Source organism: Galleria mellonella, unplaced genomic scaffold (assembly GCF_026898425.1).
Source record: "Galleria mellonella isolate WM207_F2 unplaced genomic scaffold, CSIRO_AGI_GalMel_v1 utg65, whole genome shotgun sequence".
Taxonomy (NCBI): domain Eukaryota; kingdom Metazoa; phylum Arthropoda; class Insecta; order Lepidoptera; family Pyralidae; genus Galleria; species Galleria mellonella.
The window spans coordinates 2,482,666-2,500,767 of record NW_026442138.1 but is presented as its reverse complement, the minus strand read 5'-3'; the positions used below and the strand labels follow the sequence as shown (position 1 = coordinate 2,500,767).

Here is an 18,102-nt window from a genome sequence, read left to right as displayed (position 1 = left end):
TCGGTCTTTATATGTAAAAACCTATTTCTTTGCCTCCTTTATCCATAAAGGCTTTTAATCTGGATTACCAGACAAGAAGATTACATGCACTCGAAAGTACGAAGAAAGTTACAATCATTTCTGAATGATCCAAACATGAATTTGAGAACTCGAAGATTTACGCTGGGATTTAGTCTTGAAATATTTTACATGTCAAAAGTAAAATTTCATGTGCTACGCCAAATCATAGGTCACTCAAGCTACGTTGCTTTTTTTACAACATAGGGGGAAAATGACCATGCGGCTCACTTGGTGGTAAGTGACTACCGCCGCCCATGATCACCCACAACACCAACGGCACTGCAGGTGTGTTGCCGGTTTTTTAAAAAGGAATGTGCTCTTTTCTTGAAGGTTATGATGTCATATCGGTCCAGAAGGAAGTTGATTCCAAAGAGTGGTTGTGCGTGGAAGAAAGTGCCATGAAAAACGTTTGATTTGCTTCACAAAAAGTGCTACAAGTCACTGTAAAATGAAATCAGATACTCGGGTTTATTCGTGAGTCATCAGTTGCGCTCCATTAGCAGTGAAATGAAATCGCAGCATATAGCCAACTGGGCCCTATACAGCGAACGAATAGAAATTTTATCACACTGCTTTAAAGTCTCTTTTTATCGGCTTTTATCATAAAAATCATAATTCACTTTCAATAACAAATAATAGTAAGTACAGCATTAAGCTTTTGAGAGCGAAAATCAATTTTTGTGATTTGTTATTGGTAATATCACCTTTTGGTATCGTCGATTACTCTTATAGCCCATCCTTGAACCGAATATAGAGAACCAAGCTGATATCTAAATGTTTTGGTCCATAGGTGAAATCGTGATCTTCTATGTATCCAAGGAGCTGCGAACTAATTCCATTCTCCATCCTTTTGGAGAGAAAAGAATTGATGGCAATAAACATAAAATTCAATGAGTCCTTATCTTTCAACCTTTTTAGGCACAGGACGCACAAGAGTGGTCTTCCAATTGGAAAGAAATCGCCCTGTGAAGTATGACAATGCAAAAATATGCGTAAGTACAGGACACAACTCAGGAGCACGTTGCTTTAATACCAAAGCTGGTATGCTGTTTGGGTCATTCGGTTTATTGACGTCAAGAGATAACAATTCCCCCCGGACTCTCCCTTGTGATATAGAAATTTCTGGCGTGAAATCCTCGCCCCACAGGATGATATATGGTACAGATTCTCTAGCATTTAAAGTCGAATTCGGGGCAAGCCAAACAAAGCAAATCAACTTTCTCTTTTGCGCTGATAGCCAAATTACCATTTGACTTCTGTAGAGGATTTAAGGACGACTGACTAAAGTTCCTTTCAGTAGCTTTGGTCAGCGACCAGAAAGAAAGACGTCCAGATGGATGACGTGCAAGCCGCTCACCAATCCTATCTAATTTGGCTCTAGCGATGATTCTTTAGCTAAACCTCGAGACAGTGCCTCGTTTTCGTTACATCATTCTATAAGTGTAATATATTATAACTATAAATACTAATATAAATTTAATACAAACTAAAAGGATCAATATTTACTAAGGATATAAATTATGGCTTCTAAAAACAAAGATTGAGTCAATATGACACATGTCGTTCTATTATTAAATGAATTGAATGACATTTGACATATCAAGTGTTGCTTCATTCCCTAAATGAAGTAAGCAAAGATTAATAACAAATTATTATTGATTATATAATAGTGTAAGAAACATACGGTTATCCTACACCTTTGGCATATCCCGAACTATGACATGACAATTCAAGACAGATCACATGATCTATACAGAGCTGTCTGTTGGACGTCTGACAGAAAAGAGTTCTCTAGACTGTGGTATGATTTAATTTTCCATTACATCTTTTGTTTTTCTTAAATTCATTGTATTTTTTTTACGATATTAGTGAACCCGCACTATATAACAACGACTTACAGAATGAGAAAGACCAAACAAATAGCTACCTCAATCAGAATCACGCACACTAATTAGTGACGAAATGTTTCGTAGATGTAAAATATTTAAATGTAGAATACTATTTAGAATGCCAATTATGTAAAAATTCAAAAACGTTTGGATTTAGACAACGAAATACTGTTCCTAAATCAACTAAAAATATTTAAATGTAAAATTAATCCTTACTAACATTATAAATGTGAAAGTGAGTTTGTTTTTTAATGAATAAGGGTAAAAAAATACTGATGAATTAAAAACATAAAACATATACTTTTTTGAGGAAATCGCTTAAAGATTGACATGGATTCACTTAAGTGTATAATAATAAAACAAACTTCCAAACAGTGGTAGGTAGTATATTCGTAAATAGTAAAATCTGATATGAACAACATACAAAACTTATCAGAACTTGGAATTCGTTCATTAAAAGTTCCGAATGTAAGCAAAGTTGTTATTCTGTTTCACATCGCCGAAAAAGTTGCGTAATCAAATATTTCCGTATATATATATATATTTTTTTCTTTTTTCAACCGACTTCAAAAAGAAGGAGGTGCTCAATTCGACTGTATATTTCTTTTTTATGTTTATTACCTCATAACTCATTTTTATTTATTAGTATGAGTATTAATAGAACAATGTCTTATCAGCGTGGTAACATATTATTATTATTGATGGGTGAAAATGGAATGGTAACCCCACCTGTGCTAACGGAATACGCTGGCGGAGTACCAGTGAAGGGTGATAGATGAGAATGAAAACAGGTCAGTTAGCCGATCATGATAAATTCATCAAGAATTAACCGTGATAGTTTCCAGGGGGAACCGCGTGGAGGTCGACCTGGTTGGGTATATTGCTAGAATTGGAATTCTTAGTCTACATTAGCGTGGTAACAAATTAACCGTTCGAATTTGCATTCCCTTACGTCTTAAGAGAGATTTTACCTCACTCTGTGTGTTCTACCACTAATACAACGAACTGTGCTCAGAGTAATTGTTCAACATGAAGCTCGCGGTCATTTTCTACCATCAAACAGCTCACTATTGATAGGGAATTTACCCCCATACCTTAGAGCCTAAATGTTCGCGTACAGCGCGGTTTTAGAGATGTTTCCTCCCACGAACACTTAGGTTATGGAATGACCTCCCTGTAGAAGTTTTTCCAAGAGACTACAGCATGATGTTCTTCAAAACAGGGATAAAGAGATTTCTTCAGGATCGACACAGCATAATTCACCAATGTATTACAGGCGTGCATAGACTACGGTAATCACTTAGTATGATGTAAGACGTATGCTTGTTTACTACCACAAAGGTATTAGAAAAAAAATTATAAAAAAAAAATATATAAGAAAAATCCATTTTACATATTATAAAAAAAATATATTTAGATGACAAGGCCCCTGCTACGACAATTACACTCGCCGAACAGTTTGGTATAACTTGTTTGGCATTTCTGGTGCGCAGAATACGAGCTATCGCCAACAGTATCTTGAGTATGATGGCGACCAGGCTGGACTGTGTACGTTAAACACTGCTGCGCAATTCCCATTTGTACAGCGATGATTATTTATATACTATGAAAATGTGTATGTGTGCGCGTGTATGTGTGCGCGTGCGTATCTTTCTCTCGCTCTGTGTGTGTGTGTGTGTGTGTGTGTGTGTGTGTGTGTGTGTGTGTGTGTGTGTGTGTGTGTGTGCGTGTGCGTGTGCGTGTGCGTGTGCGTGTGCGTGTGCGTGTGCGTGTGCGTGTGCGTGTGCGTGTGCGTGTGCGTGTGCGTGTGAGTGTGCGTGTGCGTGTGTATAAATTCACTAGCATTAGCCTTAATAACATTGTTACTAATAAATATTAATGGACCAAAAACTCCGAAATAAAAATTATTATTAATTTTATAACGTTTTATATCCTATATGTTTAATTGTCCTTCTTTTTCGCTATATAACAACACGTTTACCGTTCCACGTTGCATGAAATAAAATAAATAAATATTGTACATAATATTTATTCAAAACTCTAAGCTACCAAGCTCGAATAATGGACAGAATTAATTAACATACTTTAGTATTATTTAATAAACACAAGCTGATAACAATTGTTAAGTAGAATAATCGCCAAACAGTTAAAACAAGAAACATTTCACCCAAAAACATTTGTGTTTGAATAAATAAAATAATTATGCAATAATTCCATGTAAATAACTCTGCGATAGGGTTACTACACCGGACATATCCGGTTTTATCCGGATATTAATATACTTTCGGGGCGTTTATAATCTTTGTTCTATTTTTTTTACTTTTAAGGACTTCCATGTTTAAATTAGTACTACTGTTATTTTTGTTAATGGGTGATAATGGAGTGGTAACCTTTGCTATCGGGGGCACCAGTGAGAGATGATAGGTGAGGATAAAGCGGGTCAGTTAACCCATCGTGACGAATTCAACAAGAATTGTTCACGATGGTTTCCAGGGGGAACTACGTGAAGGTCGGCCTAAAAGGGTATATTGTTAGCAGTGGGGCTGACAAACTCCATTGCTAACAATCCCTTTCCCTCGTAGTACTACTGTTCATGACGTAAACCGTGACTTTGTTTGCTATTCCAAAAAAGAAATTTATACATGTATATAAAAGACTTCAAAAGAGAGAGGTTTCAATTCGGTTGTATTTAATTTTTTTGTTTGTTATCTAATACCTTCATCAGTTGTAGAGCGATTTGGTTTATTGTTTTTTTTTTATCTGAAAGGATATTACAAATTTTAGAGTAGTTTACTTTTTAAATTAAAATATATACTATATTTTAGTATAGGTATTATATGAAATGTAAAAGGATATAGTCAAATTTTTAATCCGGGTCATTGAACATATCCCGGACAAGTGTTCCCAGTCTTACATATCACAAACGAAGTTACGAGTAAAAGTCAGTTTTAAATAAATATTTCCCAAATCCGTTTTTTTTTTTAATTTCCGGATTTTCTCAGAACTTTTTAATTTTACAACGGCAACCCCACTCGGGAGTTCCAAACAAGTCCGTATTAATGACTGTTGCTTGTGGAACCCTAAAACAAGAAGATATAAATGAGTTCCGTGGGAAATAAAGCAACCGAGAAAGGACCCAACTGGCATAATCTAATTATTCACTTCCAGCTGAGACTTAGTTAAGTTTTAGGTTTGTTTCTTCTTTAAGTAGGACTATAAGAATTAATTGAGAGAAGTTATATATAAATATATATATAATGTATATATATATATATATATATATGAGTTTTAAAAACAAGTAGACAAACTAACATTTTATACATTATTTTAACATGTTATATATATATATATATATATATATATATATATATATATATATATATATATATATATATATATATATATATATATATATATATATATATATATATATATATATATATATATATATATATATATACAAAAAAAAAAAAGAAATACCATATAACAATAACAATTACCAGAGGGAGATTTTGTACAAAAGTCGTTTACTTGAGCAACTCTGTACCTCCACATGTTTCTACCGTGAAGCAGTTGTGTTTCCATGGCTGTGTTTCGGTTTGAAGGGTGGGATATGGCAGTGAATTTATAGAATACATAGAAATAACACCTGAGTCCTCAGGAATGGCAACGCATGGGGGTATCATGGGCGAAACAATATACACTGTTATGCCCATGGTACTGCTCATGTCTATAGGCGACAGTTACCACTTTCCATTAGGTGGGCCGTCAGCTTGTTTGTCATTCTCAGTTGTGTAAAAAAAAAATTAAAATTTTAAAATTAAGGCAACAATCGTGCTTTTAAACTTTACCGAGTCCGTTATAATATAATGGTTAAATTAAAACAATTGAACTTTTGTGTTAAACTTCGCGCAGCGCGACATTAAACCCTCAAAATGTATTATTACCAACATTTACAGCAACTTTTGGTGTAGCCGTGAAGAAAATAAAATGTTAACACGGAAATTTGTTATTCAAAACTCGTCTGTTGAATTATTTACAGAGTTGGTTTGTTTTACGTCATCAAAGAAAATTATGTTGATGATGTAGCTATTCATATATATCATCATCATCATCATATCAGCCTTTAACTGTCCACTGCTGAACGTAAACCTAACCCTTGAGGGGTTTTGCTGGTGGTTGTCATGCTTGGCAGACGGATAAGCAACCGCAGTTAGGCTTTGGAGATGTTTTAAAAAGGACGTTGCTGTCCATCCCTCGCCCCCTCGTAGTCGTTACAAATTATACACTCAGGGTATATGATATTGATTTCAACTTGATACCTCTACGCGTTACTAATAAAAAGAGTCTTGACAGACGGACCGACAGACGAACGAACCGTTAAAAAAAGGTTAAAATATTGTTCATTTGGACTTTTATTGTAGAATTTATGACGAATAAATTGCTAAACTCATTTACTGGGCCGATTTCAGTATGGACGAAAAAATGAAAGTTGACTTTTATGAACTTGAGTCAGAAATCATTCAAGACAATGAAACAAGCCTAAAATCATGCATAACGTCCATGTCACATCTATACCGGTTACGATTGAGAACATTACGCTCGAAGTTGTCGACGAGTATGTATACTTGGGACAAGTTGTCCGAATGGGTAAGTCCAACTTCGACCGAGAGGTCAACCGACGAATCCAACTCGACTGGGAAGCGTTCGAGAAACTAGGCCACATCTTTTCATCCCAAATACCACAGAATTTGAAGAGGAAGATTTTTAACCAGTGCGTGTTGCCAGTGATGACTTATGGAACCGAAACATGGTCCTACACGATTGCCCGTATGTAAAAGCTTTAAATTACTCAGCGGGATATGGAGAGGGCTATGCTCCGAGTCTCTTTGCGTGATACAATCCGAAACGAGGATATCCGCAAAAGAACCAAAATAACCGACATAGCCCGAAGGATAAGCAAGCCGAAGTGGCAATGGGCTGGTCACATAGCTCGAAGCACCGACAACCGATGGGGAAGAAAGGTTACGGGTAAACGCAGTGTAGGACAACCCCCCACTAGATGGAGTGACGACCTGAAATGCATTGCAGGAAATCAGTGGATGCAGGTGGTTCAGAGCCGTTTATTATGGCAGTCTATGGAGGAAGCTTATGTCCAGCACTGAACGGATAATGGCTGAGTCTAAAAATTCGGAATTTCATTTCAAGGTAGACCCCCAGGTATGTAGATACTATTTACCTGTGATCACGTCGCATTAAGTCCCGATCGTGAATTTATTATATGTGTAAACAACGCGAAAGTTTAAAATTAACGATGTTTACCACATTTCATCAGGTAGACCGTCAACTTGTTTTCCTCATAATTAAAGGTTGCGTCCCACAAAAAAAGATTTCAATGAAACGATGAAAATGATGAATTTTGATCTCAAAACTAAACAATTAAACAGATTTTAAGAAAATTTCTATGGATAGTTCTATAGAAATTTTATCAAATCTATAAGTATAGCCTTACAGATAAAAAAAAGAATTCACCAAATCGGTTTATAACTGACGGAGTTATGAGGTAAGAAACATAATAAAAAATACAACTAAATTGAGATCCTCCTTATTTTTGAAGTCGGTTAAAAATTGTGCGATTCATTCTAGGCATGTGTAACATGGATACTGATCGAATACCTATATATTGGGTTTCTCTAGACATTCAGGGTGGAAAAAAGTCATTACCCACTTCGATATCGCTGATGTCGGTCAGATATCTGTTTTTGAATAAAGTCTTTTATCCATAATTATTTTTTAGATAACAGACTTTTAACATATTTGTTATTGAGACATTATATAGGTATTTTAAGTAAAAAATATAGATATTTCTATATATTATCCACCCCTAGTTCATTCTGAAAGTTCACTCTCAATCTCTGTTTAGAAAATTAAAATTTTAGTAGGATAATGTAGCGAAATTATTATTCTAAGGAGTATGAATTAAATCTATAATAGTCGGTGGTTTGTAATTTAATATAATAGTTTCGCGTAACTTAACAATTAAAATTTGAACTTTAAAGCTAGATTTAAGGAATAAAGGACTCAGAAACGACCTTAATAATTATTTATATTAATATTCTAAGCATGAATATAAACTAGCGACGCGCGAATTCGAATGATTTTGTTATTCGAATAATTAGTAATTACTTATATATAATTCGACTACTAAATTAGTAATATACTAATCTCAGTATTCGAATTATTTTATTAATTAGTAACTAATTACAACAAAGTCCTTTCTCTGATCTGATCTGATCTGATCTGATCAGGTACTGAAATATCAATTTTATAATACGGTTTGTTCTACTTTCGTAATTTCCTACTAAAAATGTACTAACTTTTTAAAATATATGTATTGTCACGCAATTTTTTTAATAATATATATATATATATATATATATATATATATATATATATATATATATATATATATATATATATATATATATATATATATATATATATAAATCTACGAATGGTTAGTGAGATTTCGATACTCGCTCACATGTATTGGTTCACTTTGATGTCGTATCAGTCCTGTTCAAACAGTACGTTCCTTTTATAAGATCGGTATTAGGTACAGAACACACGTTGGATTAAGTTTGTTTTTATATAACTTAGTATCTCATATAAGCTGATGATGACCCATTTATTTTTACTCAATAATAATATAATAATAATAATATACTTTATTACCCACACTACAGTTTGGTCCATTTTGCTAGTAACAGTTTTCTTACAAACTATGGTAGTAAAAAAGAAAAGCAAATTAATTAAATTAAAGCAGTTCACTCAGATGTGAGCCAGCCGACTAGAACACCATCTGAATGAAATGCCCAATTATAGGCGAGTTATATTTCTCGCCTATTACTTTTAGAATGCTGTTGGTGCTTGTCCTAACCCTGTGTAGCAATGATGCAGTACTCTTTCTCCTTATAGCGTACTAAAAATCTACGCGAGATTATTTATTTATTTAAATAGCTTTATTGACTAAAATAAAATATGGTACAAAAGACGGACTTAATATCAGTAGCATTCTCTACGAGTCAACTTGTGGGATGAACAGTGAATCACGAACGCGGTACTTTATTATTGGGGTAGGTAAAGAAAATAACAACTAATAATGTATTACCAGAGGGAGACTGTACAAAAGTCGTTTGTTTGGGCACCTCTGTCCCATTCGTGTTTCTACCGTGAAACAATTGTGTTTGCATGGCTGTGTTCCGGTCTGAAGGGTGGGATATAGCAGTGAATTTACGGGGTACAAAGAAATAATACCTGAATCCTCAGGAATTGCATGGGAGTTATCATGGATGAAACAGTATACTCTGTCATGTCCATGGTACTGCTCATGTCTATAGGCGACGGTTACCACTTTCCATCAGGTGGGCCGTCAGCTTGTTTGCCATTCTAAGTTACATTAAAATGTATACATAAATATATGGAATGCTGAATGCTGCTAATATTAACTCCGCTTTTTATATCTTATTTTATTTTGTTCAATAAATTTATTTTCTCAAACATGCTTGGAAATATGAGCATTATTTTAACAATCTTCTTAGATATAAATCAAAATTGCCGTACTGGCCAGATACATGCGGGCAGCGGGCGGCAAAAGTTGTATGAAAATCCATATCTGTCGTGTTTTGCGGCCAGATAAATTACTATGCAAACTCATATCTGTCCTGTAATTTAAAAATGGAATGACCTTTTACTTCGAAACATGGCTACCAAGGAGGCAACTAATAAAAGGTTTTATTTAAATTTCGAACTGGCTTGCAAATAGAAAGCTGTTTATTGAAATCAAAAAAACAAAGGAACATTATGGCTCGTGAAAAATAATTAGGCCGCTGCAGTAATGTACTATTAAATAAATAAAATATATAACGCGATTATGTAGTCAATTCTGAACCGAATTTTTATGCCTTTGTTACATACACTAGTTTCAAAAAATATAAACTATTATATGTATACAGCCTTTGAGATCACAAAGCGGAAAATACCAAATTGAATCCGTTACGGGTGGAGGCTGAGAGATTGTTTGGCATAAAATGACAATCTAACTTTTTTGCTTTTATTCCATAAATCTCGAACATCGAGGGATAATGGGATCGATTTAAGATTATTATTAATGGTATATCGAAGACAATTTCTTCTATCAATCACTTTCATTTTTCAATAAGAGCCTTATCAGTGAAGCTCATAAGAATCTATGAGAGGAAATGTAATTTAAAAAAAAAAGTTAAGATTGTGTTTTACAAAAGAAAAACGACTTCAATAAAAAAAATTTTTGATTTAAAAACTAAACTTCTGAACGGATTTTAATAAAATTTCTATAGGACCAATCTGTAAGTATATTTTTGTGCATGGGTTTTTGTATTTTACGCACGAAAAATTATTAATTCACTCTTGCGCCACCTACCTACTTCTATCTGTTCTCCTTTAATCAAAGGTTGTCTGTAAGAGATTGCCCTAGCGATAAGACCGCCTTTTGTAACTTTATTTATATATTTTAATCTGTATTTCACTTGAATTATTTACTTGTCATTGTACATTTTTGTTTATGGTGCAATAAAGAGTTAAATAAATAAATAAGTCTTCTTAGATAAAAAAAGACATAATCTGTTTACAACTGAGAGAGTTATGAGGTAACAAACATAAAAAAATATATAATCGAATTGAGAACCCTTCTCTTTGAAGTCGGTTGATAAAAGTAATTTATAATTACGACTAAAAAACATATTATATTTCATTTCATTAACCGTTTTATAAAAATAAATGGTATATTGAAACTTGGAAGCAGATTCAAAAGATCCGAAATTTAATATTTTTCACCGTAAAAGCGATATGATTTATATACAGCTTAACTTTATTATATTCATATAATGAAATTTTAATTAGACGATTTCTGTACATAAGAGTTATTTAAGGAAAATTTATATGAGAGATCTTAATAAAACCAATCGGTTGGCAAAATAATAATTTTTAGAAATTTTGTCTGTCTCTCTGTTTGTATGCTTTCCTATTATATATATATATATATATATATATATATATATATATATATATATATATATATAATATATATACACCTATCCCCTGATTTACAAGGTACTTGTTTTACACGTTTTCGCTTTTACACGGTTTTCCAAATAAGTTTTTTTTTTATCGCACTCTACTAAATGCTATTGTGTTTGAACACGTGCGCTGTGTACACATCTCACGGGGAATCCCGAGTTTATGTGCTGACTTGCTGCACATGCACACTGTGTCTGTATTTCTTCGCATAAAATTAAAGTTTTATCTACGGAAAATTGTATTTGAGTGAAAGTTTCACAGTGTCAGAAAGATTTAATTTTTCATATTCGTAAATTACAAGTGAGTGCATAATTATGATTTTTATAAATTAACATAAATAAAAAAAAAATATAGGCTTATAATGTCGAAAGAAGTTAAAAGAAAAGTTATTACTTTAGAAACTAAAATCGAAATTTTGGATCGCTTACGAAAGGGAGATAGAGTAGTAGATGTTGCAAAATCATATAACATGAACGAAGCTACAATAAGAACTATTAGAACAAATGAAAATTTTTATTTTTATTTCTGTGTACACCTAAAAATATTGAAAAAAATCACAACTGTTAAATAGCAAAATTATGCATTTTCTGCAAGCTTTTCGATTTACACGGTTTTGACTTGAAAATTTTAAATTTTCGATTTACACGTTTTTCTCAGGAACGTATCTACCGTGTAAATCGGGCGATAGGTGTATATATATATTGAGAAAAAAGAAACAGTGAATAAATTGTTAGCAAGGGTGGAAAGCGATCTCTCCTAGCCAACCCAATGCAATGAGAGAGAAATTAAAAAAACAAGTATTAAAAAAAAATTAAATACCTTCTTAGTATTTAAAAAAAAATTCTAGAAGCGGCATATTTCATTGATTTTCTTACTTCTAAAATTAATACCTATAAAACAGCAGATAAAAAGATACTGAAATTATAAATATTTTCTATAACCAACAGAAAATAGCAGTCCAAGGGAAAGCTACATCAACAAATTCCATGCAGCGCATTGGCCCATTTGAGTGTACCGTCGAAACCTTTTGTAAGCGCAATTCGAAAGGTTTACGTTCAGCGAAACTTTCTTGTTCTAAAATAGCATTACGTCAAATTGGCCGCCGATCGTCTTTAACCCTCTTAAGGAAGTGACTGTGATTTTAAACGGTAACACGCAAACCCTTCTTACAGTCTTATTGGTCGTGGGAAGGAGTTAACTTCGAGTCATTGATAAATAAATAAATAGGGCAGAGAATGGACGTGACGTGACGTAGCAAGAAAGCTGTGAAGGCCATAAATTGCTAGCTTTCTAAAACTTTTATAAGCTAAAATAAATAAGTGTTAATATTCTCATAAAACAATTTAGATGCACAACTTTTTTTTATAAGTAAACTAGATGTACCTCGCGTATTCGTACATGGTCTTGTCACGATAATCTTTTTCAAGAAATTTGATTTGAATTATTTGTTTTGTATTTAATGCGTTAAAAACTAGCGCCTACTAGTTTTGCAATAATAAAATATTTTTAATATATTTTCTTTAATATAAGCGTATTGTGAAAATGTATTTAATGATACAAAATTCCTGTAACAAAATTAAAGTGTATACTACCTTAATGTCTTAGTCAAGTGTATAAAAAAATAAAATAAAACAAGTGTGCTGTCACATGCAAAAATAATTCTTAAAATCCAGTGAGTAGTCCCCGAGATTAGCGCGTTCAAACAAACACATACATTATTATATTATATTATGCATTATTATATTGGTATAGTCATGGGTTCCCAAACTTATTTTGTCTACTGCCCACTTTGAGAATAAATTATTTTTTAGCGCCCCCATTTTTTCACCTACTTAAAAACCACTACTACTTCAAGATCAACAAATCCCTCTGTCCCATTCGTGTTTCAACCGTGAAGCAGTTGTGTTTGCATGGCTGTGTTTCGATTTGAAGGGTGGGATATGGCGTGAATTTACTGGGTACAGAGGAATAACACCTGAGTCCTCAGGAATGGCAACGCATGGGGGGTAACATGGGTGAAACAGTATACTCTGTTATGTCCATTGTACTGCTCATGTCTGTATGCTACGGTTACCACTTTCCATCAGGTGGGCCGTCAGCTTGTTTGCCATTCTAAGTTGTATAAAAAAAAATTACCCAACAAGCCTCTACACAACGCCCCCATTTTTTCTGGGTTTCTAAACGACCCCCTTTAGGCCTGCAACGTCCACAAGGGGTCGTTATCGTCCACTTTGGGAAAGGCTGATAGATAATATAGCGATTAAACAATTTAGATACAAAATCAATTTACGTTTTACGGTTACGATAGTGTTTATATACCTGAAGTAGATAGAAGCCTTTTAAAAAAAAATACGTTATAGCGAGATATATTGTTAGTAAACAACAACAAAAAATGTATAATTCCCCAGCTAACAATCCCAAGGAAAATATCGGTGCCGGATCGAGAGATGAGGGTAAACTTAAGGATCAAGTTGCTGTGGTGTAGGCATAACAATATTTCATTCATGTTTTGGAAAATGTGATAATATTGTTAATATTGTTAGTCATGTTTACCACAATGGCAATGGTTAATAAATATTTTTTTATTCAAGTAAACTTTTATAATAAATATTTTTGAATAGGCATTCTTTTTTAACCTACCGCTCAGTTCGGAATGCAATTTCAGCTGAGAAGAACGGGCAAGAAACACAGATGTTGCATTTTTTCAAATATAACTTAACTTTACGACAAAGAAAAATTTGAATGGATATTATATATATATATATATATATATATATATATATATATATATATATATATATATAAATTAATAGATATAATTAATATTTTTTTTTCTTTTATTTTTTTAATGTATTTATAATGAAAAAGAAAATAAAAAGATACGAATTACTCATATACTATATGAATATATTTATAAATAAACTTCTTTGAATTTACTGAAAATCCTTTTGAATGTCCCATTTGAAATAATACGAATAACCATGGGACGTTTAAATTATTTTTTATAAGGTTCTGTTACATAAAAAAAAAACTATATCAGTTGTGATAAAACCAGTTGTTTAGACTTCAAAGCTGAACTAATTTCTATACAGTCGATCCATAAGTATCTTTCGGACAAAAGAAAAGATTTTTCCAGATTAATTTATAACCGACGAAATTATGAGGTAATAAATATAAAAAAAAACAATAACAACCGAATTGAGAGCTTCTTTTTCAAGTCGATTGAAAAGTTTATCAAAATCGGTTCAATAATTTAGTTTTTTGAAAATTGAATTTGAATTTTGTGGAACCCAGTTTATTATTATTATTATTTTTTATACAACTTAGAATGGCAAACAAGCTGACGGCCCACCTGATGGAAAGTGGTAACCGACGCCTATAGACATGAGCAGAACCATGAACATAACAGAGTATACTGCTTCGCCCATGATACCGCCCATGCGTTGCCATTCCTGAGGACTCTGGTGTTATTCATCTGTACCATGTAAATTCACTGCCATATCCCACCCTTCAAACCGAAACACAGCCATGCAAACACAATTGTTTCACGGTTGAAACACGAGTGGGACAGAGGTAGTTAAGCAAACGACTTTTGTACAAAGTCTCCCTCTGGTCTGGTATTATGTACCACATTTTATTAGTAAATAAAATTTAAATATATAAATATTTTGAATTTTATATACATATTATGGAACAGAATAATATTTTCCCCTACTTCTTCACTATTTCTTAAAAACTCGAAATGTCCGTCACGTTCCGATATCGGCTGAGCATACATAAAACCAATCTTGCTGCCCGTCCGTCCATCAAGTTTATGGGGATACGGCATGCATAAAAGATGCTGTACTGTGGTTTTTTTAACTTCATACACGCCATAACCTTATTAGTTGCACAATTATAAAAAAAATGATAGTGCAAACATTATGCGTAATATTTGATATAGTTTTTGTAAAAAGTTTGAATCAATTTTGTTAGTCCTTTATAGACTTTTTTTTTATATATTTTTTATATTATATATATTTTAAGAACGACGCTGCTGCCCATTCTTCGACCATTAATTTCCCTTAGTTGCTTCTTACAACACTTATGAAAAATAAAGGGGTGGCCTTTTCTGTACTGGGACCATGCAGCGATATTACATATACATAGTACATATTAGTTTAATTATGTATTATTTATAACGTATTAATAAATAATACATTATATATATATATATATATATATATATATATATATATATATATATGCCCATACGAGTTGTGACTATAAAGTTAATTTACGAAAAAAATAAATAACTTACCAGGCGAAAATTGTACTGAAACCATTGCGGATGCATCCGGCAGGAATGTCTCAAAAATTTCTGCCGAAACAAAAATTATTTACATGCAAACATAATCCAAAATGAAGCTGCTAAATCTAAAACTTTGGGATCTAATGATTAAAAATATTATATAAAAAAAAATATGTCTACTATACGTAATATTAATTAAAATGTACTTTAAATAATTTGTCTTCGTAATGAAGTGTCCGCTACGTATGAATGATAGAAAAACAATTAAAATATGCCATGCCATTATTGTTCTAAAAAATAATAACAACAATATTGCCACAACAAATAGAATATAATTAACTAAACACTTAAAATATAAAAAAAAAAATAGGTAAATAATCTACAAGAACTTAGAAAATAATATTTTTTGAAAAAAAATGAAAAATAAGATTTAATTATAAGAATTAGACTTTTAAGAGAATAAGATTACAAGGATTGAAAATTACATGTTGTTCATTTTTCGAAAACTTTATTCATTTTTTTTTTTCATAGGAAAAATTAAATTTACAAAAAAAAGTTACAAAAATATATACACTGTTATGTTCATGGTATTGCTCATGTCTATAGGCGACGGTTACCACTTTCCATCAGGTGGGCCGTCAGCTTATTTACCATTCTAAGTTGTATAAAAAAAAATTTTCCGTAACAAAAAGAAAAAAATCTAAAAAGATAAAACGGCATTGGATGATTAAAAATGAAAAGAAAAACTAATATCATTATATTTTTTGTCCCAGTCTATATATAAAAACTATATAAAAATATTTATATGTGTGGTATGTATCCGTATAACATATAATAGTTTCCCTTTGGGTATTCCAAGTAGATTCTTACACATAACGCTTTGAATTTATATAATTTTATTATCCATCTATAACTGAAACTTCTTAATCTACAGGGAGCTTCGTTAGTTAGTGTACATTGACGCTTATCTGTGAGAGCTGTATACACCTTTAATTGATGTGTTCATATGGCCTTAAGCTTGGTAGTGAGGAGTAAGATTTTTTGTTCTTACTTAGATTTAAGCATTTTGTAATAGTAGTTTTTCTCTTTTACTTACTAATAACTTTGTATATTGTCTGCATAATTATTGTGAGCATATTGTTGGTGTGTCTTTTATAAATAAATAAATAAATATCTATCCATGTATTACTTTTAACCCATAACCCTATTCTTAAGGGCTCTACCTTAATAAGCCATCGGTAACTCTCTGATCAATCAACTGTAAACTCAAAGGAATATTTCTAAACAAGACAAGTACTCGCTTTAGATTAACTTTATAAATTTACTCCCTTATCTATCTATCTATCCTATTTAAGAGCTGCGCTCTTGTCGGTGGTGCTCTTGCCACTCACTACGATTTTTAGCGAGTCTCTTCACTTCTTGACGCGACACGACACCAACTCCTTCCTTGACTTTTTTTTATACAACATAGAATGGCAAACAAGCTGACGGCCCACCTAATGAAAAGTGGTAACAGTCGCCTATAGACATGAGCAGTACCATGGACATAACAGAGTATACTGTTTCGCTCATGATACCCCCCATGCGTTGCCATTCCTGAAGACTCAGGTGTTATTCCTCTGTACCCTGTAAATTCTGTAAATAAATGTGTATTCCATGCCAAATTTTTACGTCAACAAATCATCATAACGTCTACCCTTTAATATAACTATTTACTCATATTGTGTATCTACTGTAAAATAACTATTTCATGCTCAAGCATATATACAACTTTGTTTATACCACTACGACAGAGTAATAAGTTTTACATTACACGCCGAAGTACTCGCCATAAGAATAAATATACTGGGTAGAAGGGGCCCTGCTTAGTGAATAAGACGTTCTCACCAAAATGTACCACTTTCCCCTTCAGATCCCACGTAGGGATCACAAAGATCAAAATTTTATTTGCATTTAACAAATAATTTTACGATATTACGGGCACAGATAATAATAATAAATGCAACACATGCGCGAGTGAGCGAGAACGCACGCTCCCACTGCAATGTAACAGACCTTTCCAGCCCTGACTTAATAGAACGCGAATTGGACGCGAGCCGTCAGCGCGCAAACGTAACTATTACTAAATTCATTGGAGTGTCCGTTCTACCCAAATTAGTCATGGGTAACATCAGGTGGTCTCCCATGAAATGAAATTCCGAAATTTCGGGCTCTTTTTCGTGTTTTTGTTCGTACTAAAATCGAGTCAGTAAATAGAGCTTAACATTTCGTTCATCACAAATCCTATCCTAATAGTCCAGAGGAACGATATTTTAACATTGTTAATAATTTTAAACGGCATGTATCATGTAATTTTAATATTAAATTTCTGTTTCGTTCGTCCCCGAAATTTCGGAAATCATTTCATGGTAGACCTACAGTACCGTACTATACCGATAACTATATTTTGGATACTTCTAGAATCATTAATGGCGAAAAATGTCGTTACTAATTTCGATATCGCCCATTCCAGTTAAATATCTATATCCATTTGACCAGATTCTTAAAATGTATATCGTATAACCGGCATTTAATATACCCGTTATTGGACTATAAATAAAGATATTGCAACCACAATATACATTATATTACCCACTCTTAACCTGAATATTTATTCTTGTGCTACTCCGAGTATATTAAAATTATTGTTTTCTTTTTATTTTTATAATTTAATAAAATTTGACACCAAAAAAAAAAACAATAAAC

At 32.6% G+C, this 18,102-nt stretch overlaps 1 protein-coding gene across 4 annotated transcripts in view; it reads right to left on the bottom strand.

Moving 5' to 3' along the window:
• Positions 1 to 18,102, bottom strand: part of LOC113513503 (sodium/calcium exchanger 3) — a 161,350-nt gene that overhangs the window by 21,339 nt on the left and 121,909 nt on the right. For 2 of the 4 annotated variants that reach the window (XM_052900549.1, XM_052900550.1), the window contains exon 3: positions 15,367 to 15,426. The exons of the other annotated variants lie outside the window; for them this stretch is intronic. In XM_052900549.1, the coding sequence (XP_052756509.1) occupies positions 15,367 to 15,426 (60 nt within the window). The remainder of the gene's footprint in view (positions 1 to 15,366; positions 15,427 to 18,102) is intronic. 4 annotated transcript variants of the gene reach the window in all.